General features: G+C 35.0%; 2 protein-coding genes and 1 pseudogene across 3 annotated transcripts in view; all 3 read left to right on the top strand.

Moving 5' to 3' along the window:
- LOC112459420 overlaps positions 1-5,941 on the top strand; it is a 12,174-nt gene extending 6,233 nt beyond the window's left edge. The window contains 12 exon segments of the mRNA XM_025023500.1: positions 646-907; positions 1,031-1,385; positions 1,852-2,082; positions 2,486-2,599; positions 2,723-2,906; positions 3,704-3,819; positions 3,822-4,084; positions 4,322-4,676; positions 4,912-5,142; positions 5,211-5,324; positions 5,503-5,658; positions 5,733-5,941. Coding sequence (XP_024879268.1) covers positions 646-907; positions 1,031-1,385; positions 1,852-2,082; positions 2,486-2,599; positions 2,723-2,906; positions 3,704-3,819; positions 3,822-4,084; positions 4,322-4,676; positions 4,912-5,142; positions 5,211-5,324; positions 5,503-5,658; positions 5,733-5,783 — 2,432 coding nt within the window. The 3' untranslated portion in view covers positions 5,784-5,941.
- A 660-nt stretch (positions 5,942-6,601) lies between these two features.
- On the top strand, positions 6,602-9,225 carry LOC112459415 (odorant receptor 82a-like). Of its 2 annotated transcripts, XM_025023493.1 has the most exons (6): positions 6,602-7,471; positions 7,666-8,020; positions 8,141-8,371; positions 8,436-8,549; positions 8,772-8,927; positions 8,996-9,225. In XM_025023493.1, the coding sequence occupies exons 1-6, from the start codon at positions 7,215-7,217 to the stop codon at positions 9,044-9,046; spliced, it is 1,164 nt and encodes a 387-aa protein (XP_024879261.1). In that variant the 5' UTR covers positions 6,602-7,214; the 3' UTR covers positions 9,047-9,225. The 2 variants fall into 2 exon arrangements, with proteins under 2 accessions (XP_024879261.1, XP_024879260.1); XM_025023492.1 differs by having other exon boundaries at positions 8,772-9,225.
- A 777-nt stretch (positions 9,226-10,002) lies between these two features.
- Positions 10,003-12,062, top strand: LOC112459418 (annotated as a pseudogene).
- The last annotated feature ends 1,348 nt before the right edge of the window (positions 12,063-13,410 follow it).

The following is a 13,410-nucleotide window of genomic DNA, read 5'->3' as shown; positions in this document are numbered from 1 at the left end:
GTTAAAGATAAATAGCGCGCGCGTAGCGCGCGTCTGTAGTGTCTAGTGATATAAAAAAAGTAATTCTTTTGTATAGTAATACATTCTTTTTGTTTTATATATATTCATATATGTTTAAATAATTTTTGATATAGAAAGAAACGTTGACATACACGACCATACAACATATCGCTCAACTTGCGTTACATTTTTGTATATCTTTGCTTCAATGTTCGTTTTACGTTTCACCATCAGTATATTTAATTTGTTGCTCTCTCAGCGAGCGCCGAGCGATCTTCAGAGAAAGCTTTATGCATCTTTAAAGTAAATGACTCGGCAAACTAGCGACTCGGAAAACTCGGCGTTTTTAAACTGAAGAGAAAAAAGAAAGAACCGAGACGGATCGCTTTTTCTACATGTGACATTTTTCTTTCAAGTCTATAATCCAGCGAATTGATGAGCATCCAATTTCGATTTAATTCGCCATTTCTGCGAAGTACGGGTAATTACGATTGATCGACAGTTTATTATCGCGTATTATCTCATCTCCCCCTTTCTACTGTCTCGACTTTTTGCTATATCCAATGTTATTATGTCGAGGAGATTTTACACAGCTCGTGGAGGTGATAGTCTCTCTCAGGAGAAACATGTTGGAGTTAGGCAAAGGTGCGATAGGACGCGCGAGCACGGTCAGCGAGTCGGTCGAAGCAGGCCTACGTTTCATCGGAATGTGGCCGCGTTGCGTATACGCGAATATCAACTGGTGGAGTTATATTTTGTCGGTGGCAATAGTGCAGTACTTTCAATATTCGTATATCCTGGCGCACTTCGATATCAGCGATCTCTCGGTTTTCGTAGACGGCCTGAGCATCACGTTGGGCTATAGCCTGTCGTTCCTCAAACTGATCAATCTCTGGTACAATCGTCGGTAAGATTTTATGCTTAATGGTCTCCGTGCGGACAAGGCGATCGATCGATCGCGCTCCTCGTTCCGTTTCAATTCCATTTCTGTCCCGCGCGAACGATATCGGATGTAAGAAATGTTCCGTAGAAAGTTGTACGTCATTCTGGATACGATGGACAAAGATTGGAGCGACGGGATTGCAATCCGTTCGGACGTATCCACGATGATCAGACACGCCAACTTGTCTCGTCAATGTTCTAACGTGATGATCACGACGAATGCGTTGGCCGTGTTCTTTTACGTGATCGGCGGTCCAATATTCCGATCGATGATTCAAAGGAACGATCGCGAAAGTTCAACTCGCGAGCTGCCCATCAAGATGGAGTTTCCCTTTAAGGTCAACGACTCCCCGATTTTTGAGCTGGTATTGATAGCCCAATTTTTTCATGATTTATCTGTGGCTTGTGTCATCGCTATGCTAAACGCTTTGCTCGTTACGCTGGTAAGACTTGACTGTATTTCGTATTTGTGATCTAAATCGGCTTAAAGATTGTCAAAATTACTTGTTGAATAGGAGACATGAGTAATCTTGCATCTAGTTATGAAAAAAGATATACATATGTATATAAGATATAATATTTTTTTCTTATGTGTTATTGTTATTTAATTCTTTGCTTCGTTAAAATAAAGACGAGTGAACAAAAACTCGATCAGAATTGGAAAATTGATTTTACTGGTACTTGTAACAGCTATGAGAGATCATATTTTTATTTCCATAAATGTATTGCAGCTCTACTTTAGACTTCTTTGTCTTTTTAATGGCGATTGCATTGGGAATCTCGTGTTCCAATGAATATACTAACAATACCTTATTTTTAAATACAGTTTTGTGTGTATAATTTTTCAGATTTTTCGCGAAGGTAGCGATACTGCTCTAAAGTATCTGTAAAGCTGAAGATGTTTTTTAGGTACTACATGTAAGTGGTCAAATTGATATTATGCGGCATGGCTTCGTGGAAATTTCCTCTAAGAAGCACACATCAAGATCTTCTCTAACTGCTATTAAAGACTTGATTAACAGACATCAGAGAATCATCGATTTATCGGACAATATTGAAGACCTTTTCTCAAACATCGCATTGTTGCAGTTTATCTGGAATACTTTAGTCATCTGTTGCATAGGCTTTGTAATCGTAATAGTAAGTTATAACTTTACACATTTTTACTATAATTATCTCTCTCTTTCTCTCTCTCTCTTTCTCTATATGTGCACACAGAGAAATAATTTTTCTGCAATTTAGTAAATATTAGTTTACGTACAACTGTGACTCCATTTATTAAAATAAAGAAAATTTTCCTTTTTATTAGTATATTTTTTCTTAGTGTATACACATATACTAATAAAAAGGAAAATTTTTTCTATTTTAGTAAATGGAGTCACAGTTGTATGCAAAATAATATTTACTAAAATGCAGAAAATTTTTTTCTCAGTACATGTGTGTCTATACATATGTCGTTTAATTTAGAATATTGTTTCTAATAAAATACACAAAATGTATAGTTGTACAAACTTATACTGTACACATATTGTACACATTGCAGTCTATCGGTACGGAAGAAGGTGCTACTATGATAACAAAATCCCTCATCTTTTATGTCGCGATAACTCTTGAGGCATTCGTCTTTTGCTACGCCGGAGAATACCTCAGCGCTAAGGTCAGCGTAAGGGAGCGTAATGGTAGCGTCGTAGAATTTTGAATTTTTGGAAGTTTCACATTAACTCCCGAAAGAGGATTCATTTAGACGCGATTAATCGTGGAAGCTTGTTTGCCATTGCAGAGTAAGTCCATCAGCGACGCTGCGTACGAGTGCTTCTGGTACGATATGACACCCAGCGAGTGTCGGGTCTTGATGTTCCTCATGCTGAGATCACAGAAACGATTAACCATCACTGCGGGCAAGATAACTGATCTGTCCTTGGAAGGTTTCACGACCGTGAGTTTATTTGAACCGTCTGGAAATCTTCGTCATTCAAATTAGGGCTGAAACAAAAATTTTAACATGCTTAATTGCTTCAGATTATGAAATCGTCCGCGTCGTACATATCCGTTTTAAGCGCGTTGTATTAAAAAAGAATGAAAAGTTGCATTCGGGTACAGAGGTAAGAATATTTATTCTTCTAGAATAGAATATTAAATTGGACTTATCTCCACGATAATAACAAACGAATATTTTCTAAAGAAACGGTCGCCGTGACTTCTATGCGATAGGGATAGTTTTAGTCAAATGTTCGATTCCGTTGAACGGATTGTTGATACGTATATTAGTACAAAGAAATTTCGCAAAAAAAACATTTTGTATGTTACCCATATACTCTGCAAAGGTCTAATTTTTGAATAATACAATTTAAAGTTTTATTCACGTGTGAAATAATATTACTACTTATTTATAAGATGTTATCACCGAGAATAATCCAGTTTTCACGCGCATACTAGACACCGAATGTTCTTCACTTTTCTCTTCCATGTATTACCTCCATTTTCTGCCTATAGATAATAACATCTTTTTTTTCGAAAATATGCACAGTTTTTTTGTTGGCTATAGAGACGATTGTAGAGATGATTATCTTTGCATTTAGAAATTTTCATTTCTTTAAGTAATTATCAAGCAATATTACATGAGCTATTTCATAGAAACAAAGTATAGATACGTTTTGTTTTTTATTCGGTGCACTTATAAGTACATTTGATAGACTTGTAAGCTCTCAAGAAATAATTGGATTGGAATAGTCGGCGTACAATTACGATTGATCGAGGGTGGACCTGCGCTTTACCGTCTCTCCCCACGATTATTCGGAGAGCGACGTTCACGTTGCGCGTTACGGTGCATTATTGACATCTCAATAGCCATCGTTTCGTAACGTTCGGTGATTGTCGGCAGAACGATGAAGCGCACAAGTACCATCAGCCGCCCGGTCGAAATCGGCCTCCGTTTCATCGGCATGTGGCCGGATTCCGCTTACGCGACTCTTTATTGGTTAATATACATGGCGACGATGGTGATAGTGCAATATTATCAGTACGCGTACGTTCTTACGCATTTTGACCTGAGCGATATCTCGCTCCTCATGGACTGTCTCGGTCTTACCCTGGCGTACACTCTCGCTTTTCTCAAGCTCTTTGCCTTATGGTGGAACCGCCGGTAAGACGCATTTTGTTGCAGACGTAACTCAAAAACAAATAATAGCGAATCGGGGCAACGTTATCTAGAGCTACAGTTATCACTGAATAATTTCAACGAAACGAATGAAGATCGAATAAGATTTACCATTAGTACCATGTTTAAGTAAAGTCAGATATTTAAATGTTCTTCTGTCCCTTTCTGTGAAGAAAATTTATTAATATATACAATACTCGATATATAAGCTGCTTCCTGCAGGATATTTTACTATATTGTAAAAGTGATGGATCAGGATTGGAAAGAATGCGTCATCAACGGTTCATATAACGCCACAATGATGAACGTGGCGGATATATCACGTCGTTGCTCCAACGTGATGATTACTATTAACGCTTTTGCTGCGTTTTTTCTATCAATCGGCGAGCACTTGCTTCAGTCGATGGACAACGCCAGTGGAGTTGACAATAATTCTCGAGAACTCCCTATAAAGATGGAGTTCCCTTTCGATATCAGCGACTCCCCGATTTTCGAGTGCTTTTTAATCGGGCAATTCTTTTACGAATTGGTGCTGGCTTCTATAGTTGGTATAATGAATGCGTTACTCGTTTCATTGGTGAGTTCGCGATGACTCTGCGAAGCTATTTTTACGTACAATTGTACATCTTAATTGATATAGGTATCTTTTCTTCAACTTTTTTGTTGTTAACAATTATAATAGTGTCCTGGTTTGATATAATTGATCTAATGAATCTAATTAATAATTCATCTAATTAATTAATAATTAATAATATTGTAATTTAACTAATAATAAGATGCGTTTTAACGTTTTAATAGTTCCATATTTATAGATACTTCACGTAAGCGGTCAGATTGACATTATGCGACAAGACATAAACGAAATTTCCAGCAGAAAACACGATCCTAGCACATCCTTAGTTATTATCAAAGCCCTTATTTGCAAGCATCAGAAGATTATTACTTTATCAGAAAATATTGAAAACTTATATACTTATATCGCATTAATGCAACTTTTATGGAATACTTTAGTCATCTGCTGCACTGGTTTTGTGATTGTAATCGTGAGTAATGACTTGGCTGCTGTTCCACCTTTGATGAAGAATATTTCTTCATCGTTATTTTATTGCAGACTATTCGTACCAACGATAGTGGGACAACTTCGATCAAATCTGTGAGTTTTTATATCGCAATCACTCTAGAAGTTTTTATACTCTGTTTTGCCGGAGAATTTTTGAGCGCCAAGGTTTGTAGAGAACTTCGTGAAGAACATATCACGATTTCATCATTATCTGTTTTTAATCAAAAAGTTAATTTTCATTAAAAAAATAAGTTAAAAGATGTATTTTGACTGATGAAAAACGCTTTTGAGTTTGTCGATCGTTCGTCTATTGTGTTTAAAATTGAATTTACCCTGTTTTTAGAGTAGGTCAATTAGCAATGCGATATATGAGTCACTTTGGTACGATATGCCACCGACAAATAGTCGCATTTTATTGTTTGTAATACTAAGATCGCAAAAACGATTGACGATTACTGCAGGAAAAGTCGTTGATTTGACTTTGGAAGGATTTACAAGCGTAAGACATTACATTAAATTCTGCGTTCTTTGACATTTTGGGTTATATATTTCTTAGTTTGTGCAATTTTTTAGATTATGAAGGCATCAGCTTCTTACGTATCTGTATTAAATGCGATGTATTAAGTTCAGAATGACGTTTGTCAATTGCTATATGCGTGCATATTCACTGTTGCCTTAGCCACAATAATTTTGTTAGACAATCGTTATTCTTGGCCAAATGAAACACAAGTTACAAGAGAAGGCACAAGATTACTTTAATATAAATTATTTTTTATGAATTCAATGAATAATTATTTTTATATGGTAACTAATTTATTTCACACTTTAAAATATCAATAATTTATTTCACTCTATAAAATATCAATTTTTTATATTTCAATTTATAATATGTCGTTAATAAAAATTACAGATCTAAAAAGGAAGGTCTACATGCATTTCAAAATAACGTCTAAGATTTGTCCACGCTCATAATATAAACCTTTTGTTCCAAATTCCAGTCATTGCACTCATCAAATTCTTGATTTACATATATCTTTCTATCTTCATTAATATAAACGTGTAATTATTATTCAAATAATATATATTGTATTATTGTATTACTTTTGATTATCTTTCTTAAATCTAGTCTTTTTTCTGGAAACGTAAAGCTCTACGTGCATATTTATAACAGATATGTGCTTATATATTATCACACTATTACACTTGTGTTGCGTTTATAAAGAAAATTATTTACTATTGTTCTATTCTCTCTTCTATTGTATTATTTTCTCTTATTCTTTCAACAAATTGAAAGAAACGCGCGCGTCTTTTCTCCTGTTATCTGTCATGTGAAGCGATCTATTGAGAGAATTTCGTATCGAAACTTTTTCGTTTATGGCGACTCAATATTTATTTGAAAATCAGCAACAAAAATGATTTAAATCGTCAACAATTTATATTTTTATATCACAGTCTATTATTATAGAAAAATACGTCGGCGAAATCCACAAATCTTATTGACCATCGTAACTTCGGTGGCTCTTGTCTTTGTTTGAAATAGAAGCGGAGTAACATAAGAAAGTATACGAGAGAAAAGCAAAGGGAATTAGCGGGATCGGTATACCACGAACACATTTAATAACTATAATAACTTTCTCTTTCCATTTTTTTGCGTTCTGCAGATGTCAACGTTTTTGCCAAGATATTGCACATATTTTTTGTCTGATGGATATAGACAAAACTGCTCTTCGGGACAGAAATGCACAGTTCTAAAAGCCATTATCTGTCATTGTGCAAACCAAAGTGTTCATTAATTCAGAGAAGAAATGAACATAATCGTATCTTTTTTCTCATCGGTAGAGAGCTATAAGCTTGCATTACCTAATGCGATGAGAACGCTCGAGACGTAATTACGATTGATTCACGTTCTAAGTACCTTACGTTTTAGAGTTTCTCCGTTGCGATTATTTAATGTTTTAACCATCATGTGGAACATATCGGTGCACGTAAATGCTTTTCGCGCACTGACGTCTCCGTAGTCGTTGATTTTTAACGTTCGGCAGTTAACGAAGAACGATGACGCGTGCGAATACTATCAGTCGCTCCGTTGAGATTGGTCTCCGTTTCATCGGCATGTGGCCGGACTCGGCATATCCAAATCTCTATTGGTTTAGCTACATGACAACGGTAGTAATAGTGCAATATTATCAGTACGCGTACATATTCGCACACTTTGACTTGAACGATCTTTGGCTCCTCATGGACTGCCTCAGTCTTACCCTGGCGTACAGCCTCGCTTTTCTCAAGCTTCTCGTTCTGTGGTGGAATCGTCGGTAAGATGCGTTTATCAGCGAGAATGATGTAGAATGTATCATATATCTATAATTCCAATATAATTACGTTAACATTTACATGTGTCGACGAGGCAAATGTGAGGCGTGAAGATATTTAATTGTTACTTCTTGAATAAAATTGTATATACACAATATCTTTCGTGACTCGTTACACATGAAGAAATGTCCTGCAGGATATTCTATTATATTGTGAAGGCAATAGATCAAGACTTGAGTGAGTGCGTTAGTAATGACTCGTATAGCTCCACGATGACGAGCATGGCAGATATGTCGCACCGTTTTGCTAATATAATGTTCGGTCTCTATGCCTTTTCTTCTTTCTTTCTGTCGATTGGCGAGCATTTGCTTCAGTCCATGGACGACGTCGATCAATCCGGCAACAGTTCCCGAGAACTTCCCATAAAAATGGAATTCCCTTTCGACGTTAGCAAATCACCGATTTTCGAGTGTTTCTTAATTGGGCAATTCCTTTACGATATGGTGATAGCTTTTGTGGTCGGCTTGATAAATGCGTTACTTGTTGCGTTGGTAAGTGTATAATGAGATTGAAAAAGATTTATCGGTCCAATACGATCGATTCAAATTCATATTAAAAGACAAGGTATTACTTTAGATATAACGTATACATAAATTATCTAATATTCATAGGTACTTCACGTAAGCGGTCAGATAGATATTATGCAGCAAGACTTAGTCGAAATTTCTAATGGAAAATATGATCGCAGCACATTCCTACTTGTTATCAAAGGTCTTATTTGCAAGCATCAGAGGATTATCAATTTATCGGAAAATATCGAGAATTTGTATAGTTACATTGCGCTGATGCAAGTTCTGTGGAATACGTTAGTTATGTGTTGCACTGGTTTTGTGATTATAATTGTGAGTAGTGTCGGCCGTTTCTTTACATTTTAGATAACAATATTCTTTTCTTATCTTATTGCAGATCATTAGCTCCGGCGAAGATACAGCAAATTTGATCAAGTCCGTGAGCTATTACATTGCAATAGTTTTGGAGGTTTTTATATATTGTTTTGCAGGAGAATTTTTAAGTGCCAAGGTATGTAAACGAACACCCTTTTAATATTTCAGAGGCGTCATTACAAATATGTTTCTTTTTATTTATGTTGTATTAAACGGGGATTAACTACGTGTCATATTTTGTGTTTTAAAATTATTTTCATTATTAAAAGATATTGTAGTGTAAAATACCTTTAATGACAAAAAATATTTTTCAATTTATTGTCACTCCGTATGTTTCAAACGGTTTATCTGCTTTCAGAGTAAGTCGATTAGCAACGCAATATATGAGTCACTTTGGTATAATTTGCCGCCAAGCGACAGTCGCGTTATATTATTTATGATATTAAGATGTCAAAAGCGATTGACGATCACTGCAGGAAGAGTCATTGATTTGACTTTAGAAGGATTTACAAGTGTAAGGCGTTATGTCATTAAACAATCTAATACACTACGCCACATTAATCGAGGATAATTCTTTTTTAGATAATGAAAGCTTCTGTTTCTTATATATCAGTGTTAAATGCAATGTACTAAAATCAGAAGAAATGTTAGACTATTAGAATTTCTCAGTCCCCAAATAGTTTCATCAATAGCTTGTCGTTATTATTGTTGACTGAATGATAGTAACGTCATTTTAGTAGAAGTTATTTTTAATTCATTCAATAACTATACTTTATTGATGATAATTTTTCCATGTCAAGTAGACTTTTTGTCTAAAATATTATGATAAATTATATATTTAAAGGAGAAAACGCGCATGCGAATATGTAGGTATATTATCAATATTATACGTACGATTTTATTGAATATATCTTTAGAAAGTTTTTGCTTAAACGTAAGATCTTGTTTCAGTTATCCTCTGATATTTCCTTCTTTTTCTTATATAAACATGCTTTTTTTTATATTAACATGGTATAACTAAATGGAATTTACGTTGTTGACAATTACTTACATTTCTACATCGCATGCTGGCAATTTTACCTCTCTTGTCTAGCTTCTATAAGTACTCGTTTTGAAAGCATCTTTGGTTGTAGAAGAAAACGTAACAAAACGAAACAAAACGTGAGCGAAGTAAGTACAAGGGACAATAAATTATAGGAAGAAGATTTTCTTCTCAGATATCATTTTTTACTGCAATAAATTTTTTGCTTTTATCTTTCGCTTGCATACATGTCGCGCAAACATTAACGTTTTTATAATTTTTTTCTCTATCGAATATAGCTGAAATTGACATTTAGTCGAGACAGAAATTCATTGTTAAAGCAATTATGTGCCATTATGCAAATATTAAATTGTACACCGCTTCAGAAGGGAAGCGGGCATTATTATCGTTTTTGCTTTTAATATACCCGTAAACTTCCAAGCATTATTGCGACGACGTGCAATTACAATTGATTGTTACTGCCTGCGCTTCATCTATGTCTACGCTATGATTATTCAGTATTATACTTTTGCCGTCATCACGTGAAGTACACGTGAAGTCACAACGTTTGTGTGTGCTTTTTTATTATGCGACTACTATATCTGTTCTTATTATATCAGTAGTTCTGAAAAGGCAATGAAACGCACAACTACCATCAGCCGTTCGGTTGAGATCGGTCTCCGTTTCATCGGCATGTGGCCGGACTCGGCATATCCAAATCTCTATTGGTTTAGCTATATGACAACAATAGCAATAGCGCAATATTATCAATATACGTACATATTCGCACATATCGACTCAAACGATATTTGGCTCCTTATGGACTGTCTTAGTCTTACTCTGGCGTACAGCCTCGTTTTTCTTAAGCTTCTCATTCTGTGGTGGAATCGTCGGTAAGCTACGTTTTGCGAGAATAATATCAAATGTATCTCTCTAATCCCAATATAATACCCAATTAATATCTTACCCACCTAATCCAAATATAATTACGTTAACATTACATAATCTCGACGAGACGAATTGTGCGCGAAGATATATTTGTTGCCATGCTTTTTGAGTAAAGTCATATATAAACAATATTTTACGTGACTTGTTACACATAAAGAAATGTTCTGCAGGATATTCTATTATATTGTGAAGGCGATAGATCAAGACTGGAGTGAGTGCGTTATTAATGATTCGTTGATGAGCATGGCGGACATGTCGCGCCGTTTTGCTAATATAATGTTCAGTATGTATGCCTTTTCTGCTTTCTCTCTGTCGATTGGCGAGCATTTGCTTCAGTCGAGGGACGATGTCAATCAGTTCGGCAATAGTTCTCGAGAACTTCCCATAAAAATGGAATTCCCTTTCGACGTTAGTAAATCACCGATTTTCGAGTGTTTCTTAATTGGACAATTCGTTTACGATACGGTGATAGCTTTTGTGGTTAGCTTGATAAATGCATTACTTGTCGCGTTGGTAAGTATATAATGAGATTGAAGGGGTTAAGAATTTAAAATAAAAATGTTTTATTATCGGTCTAATACGATCAATTCGAATTAACATTAAGACAAGGTATTACTTTAGATAACGTATTGTACATAAATTAATTGGTATAATTTATAGATACTTCATGTGAGCGGTCAGATCAATATTATGCAGCAAGACTTAGCCGAAATTTCCAACTTTCTTAGTCGAAAATATGATCGCAGCACATTTCTACTTGTTATAAGAAATCTCATTTGCAAGCATCAGAATTTAAGATTATCATTTTATCGCAAAATATCGAGAATCTGTATACTCATGTTACGCTGATTCAAGTTCTGTGGAATACGTTAGTTATGTGTTGCACTGGTTTTGTAATAATAATTGTGAGTAATGTCAGTTGTTTTCTTCATATTTTAGATAACTTTTTCTTTCTTATTTTATTGCAGATTATTAGCTCCGGCGAAGATGCAGTAAATTTGATCAAGTCCGTGAGCTATTATACTGTAATAATTCTGGAGGTTTTCCTATATTGTTTTGCAGGAGAATTTTTAAGCGCCAAGGTATGTAAACGAGTCGTTTTCGTATTTCAGACGCATTATTGCAAATACACTTTTCTTTTTATTTACGTTGCATCAACTGTTGATTAACTACGTGTCATAAATTATGATTTAAAATTACTCTCATCGTTAAAAAAGTATTGGAGAGTAAAACATTTTTTACCACAAAAAATATTTTTAAATTTATTGTTACTCTCTCTGTATGTCAAACGGTTCATCCTGTTTCTAAAGTAAGTCGATTAGCGATGCGATATATGAGACACTTTGGTATAATTTACCGCCAAGCGACAGTCGCATTATATTATTTATGATGTCAAAAGCAATTAACAATTACTGCAGGACGAATCATTGATTTGACGTTAGAAGGATTTACAAGCGTAAGGCGTTATGTTATAAACAATCTGCTTATCTAATACACTACATTCTATTAATCGAAGATAATTTTTTAGATTATGAAGGCTTCTGTTTCCTATATATCGGTATTAAATGCTATGTACTGAAAATCGGAAAAATGTTAGACCATTAGAATTTTTCAGCTCAAATTATGTCATTAATAGTTGATCGTCATTATTGCTGATTGAATAATGTTGCACAAAAAATTATAAGCATATAGTCTCTTTATAGAAATGATTTATAATTTATTCCATAACTATATATTGTAACTTTGTTAATGGTTATTCCATATCAAGTGGACATTTCACCTAAAATATTATGATACATTATTATATATTTAAAGAAGAGAACACGCGCGCGCGCGCATGCAAACATGTATTTGACTAATAATATACATATAAAATTTCATTGAATATATGTTTAAAAAGTTTTTTTTTCAATAAGATTTTATTTTAATTACCCAATCTCTGATCTGTTTCTTTCTCTTTTTATATTAACATGCTTTTTAATATTACAAGATTTACAATTAAATATAATTTATGTCGTTGACAATTACTTACATTTCTATATCGCATGCTGAGAATTTCATCTTTCTTGTTTAGCTTTTGTACTTGCTCTGAGAGCATTGGTTGTAGGAGGAAACTTAGCAAAGCGAAACAAAACGTGAGCGAGTCTATAAGTAAAGGACAAAACGTAAACGTAACAAAAAGTAATTGCAACATCAGTCGTTTCTCAAACATCAGACATTTTACTATATTTTTAAGAGTGGAATATATTCTTCACTTTTCTCTTTTCGCACATATGTCCCGCATTCACCCCGCAACGTTAATGTCTTCATAATTTTTTTCCATCGGATATAGCTGAAACCGACATTTAGTCGAGTTAAATATTCATTTTGAGAACAATTATGTGCCATCATGCAACTACTAAATTGGTCACTGCCTCAGAAGGGGAGCGGGCATCGTCGTCGCTCTCATATATTATACCCGCGAGCTTCCAAGAATTAATGCGACAAAGCGCAATTACAATTGATCGTTACTGCCTGCGCTTTATCGTCTTCGCTGTGGTTATTCAGTATTATACCTTTTTTGTCACACGCGAAGAGTACAACGTTCTGTGTGTGCTTTTTGCGCGTTGACGTGACTATCTATTTTTACCATACCGGTAGTTCTGAAAAGACCATGACACGCGCAACCACCATTAGCCGCTTGGTCGAAATCGGTCTTCGTTTTATCGGCATGTGGCCGGACTCGGCTTATCCGAATCTCTATTGGTCTTCGTACATGATGCTGATGCTGGTATCGCAATATTATCAATATTCGTATGTTGTTGCGCATTTTGACGTAAGCAATCTTCCGCTTTTATCCGATTGTTTGGGTCTCACCCTAGCGAACAGTCTCGCGTTTCTTAAGCTGCTTTTTCTGTGGTGGAACCGAAGGTAAAGTTTTTGATTGTAATATCTGAAAAAGGTGACATTTTTAGGTGACCATATAAATGTTATAAATGTATAGAGAGAAAGAGAGAGAGAGAGAGAGAGAGAGAGAGAGAGAGAGAGA

The sequence above is a fragment of the Temnothorax curvispinosus genome, unplaced genomic scaffold, assembly GCF_003070985.1.
Source record: "Temnothorax curvispinosus isolate PA1 unplaced genomic scaffold, ASM307098v1 QBEX01009828.1, whole genome shotgun sequence".
NCBI classification, from domain to species: domain Eukaryota; kingdom Metazoa; phylum Arthropoda; class Insecta; order Hymenoptera; family Formicidae; genus Temnothorax; species Temnothorax curvispinosus.
Note: the sequence above shows the minus strand (reverse complement) of the source record. Positions and strands in the feature narration are given on the sequence as shown.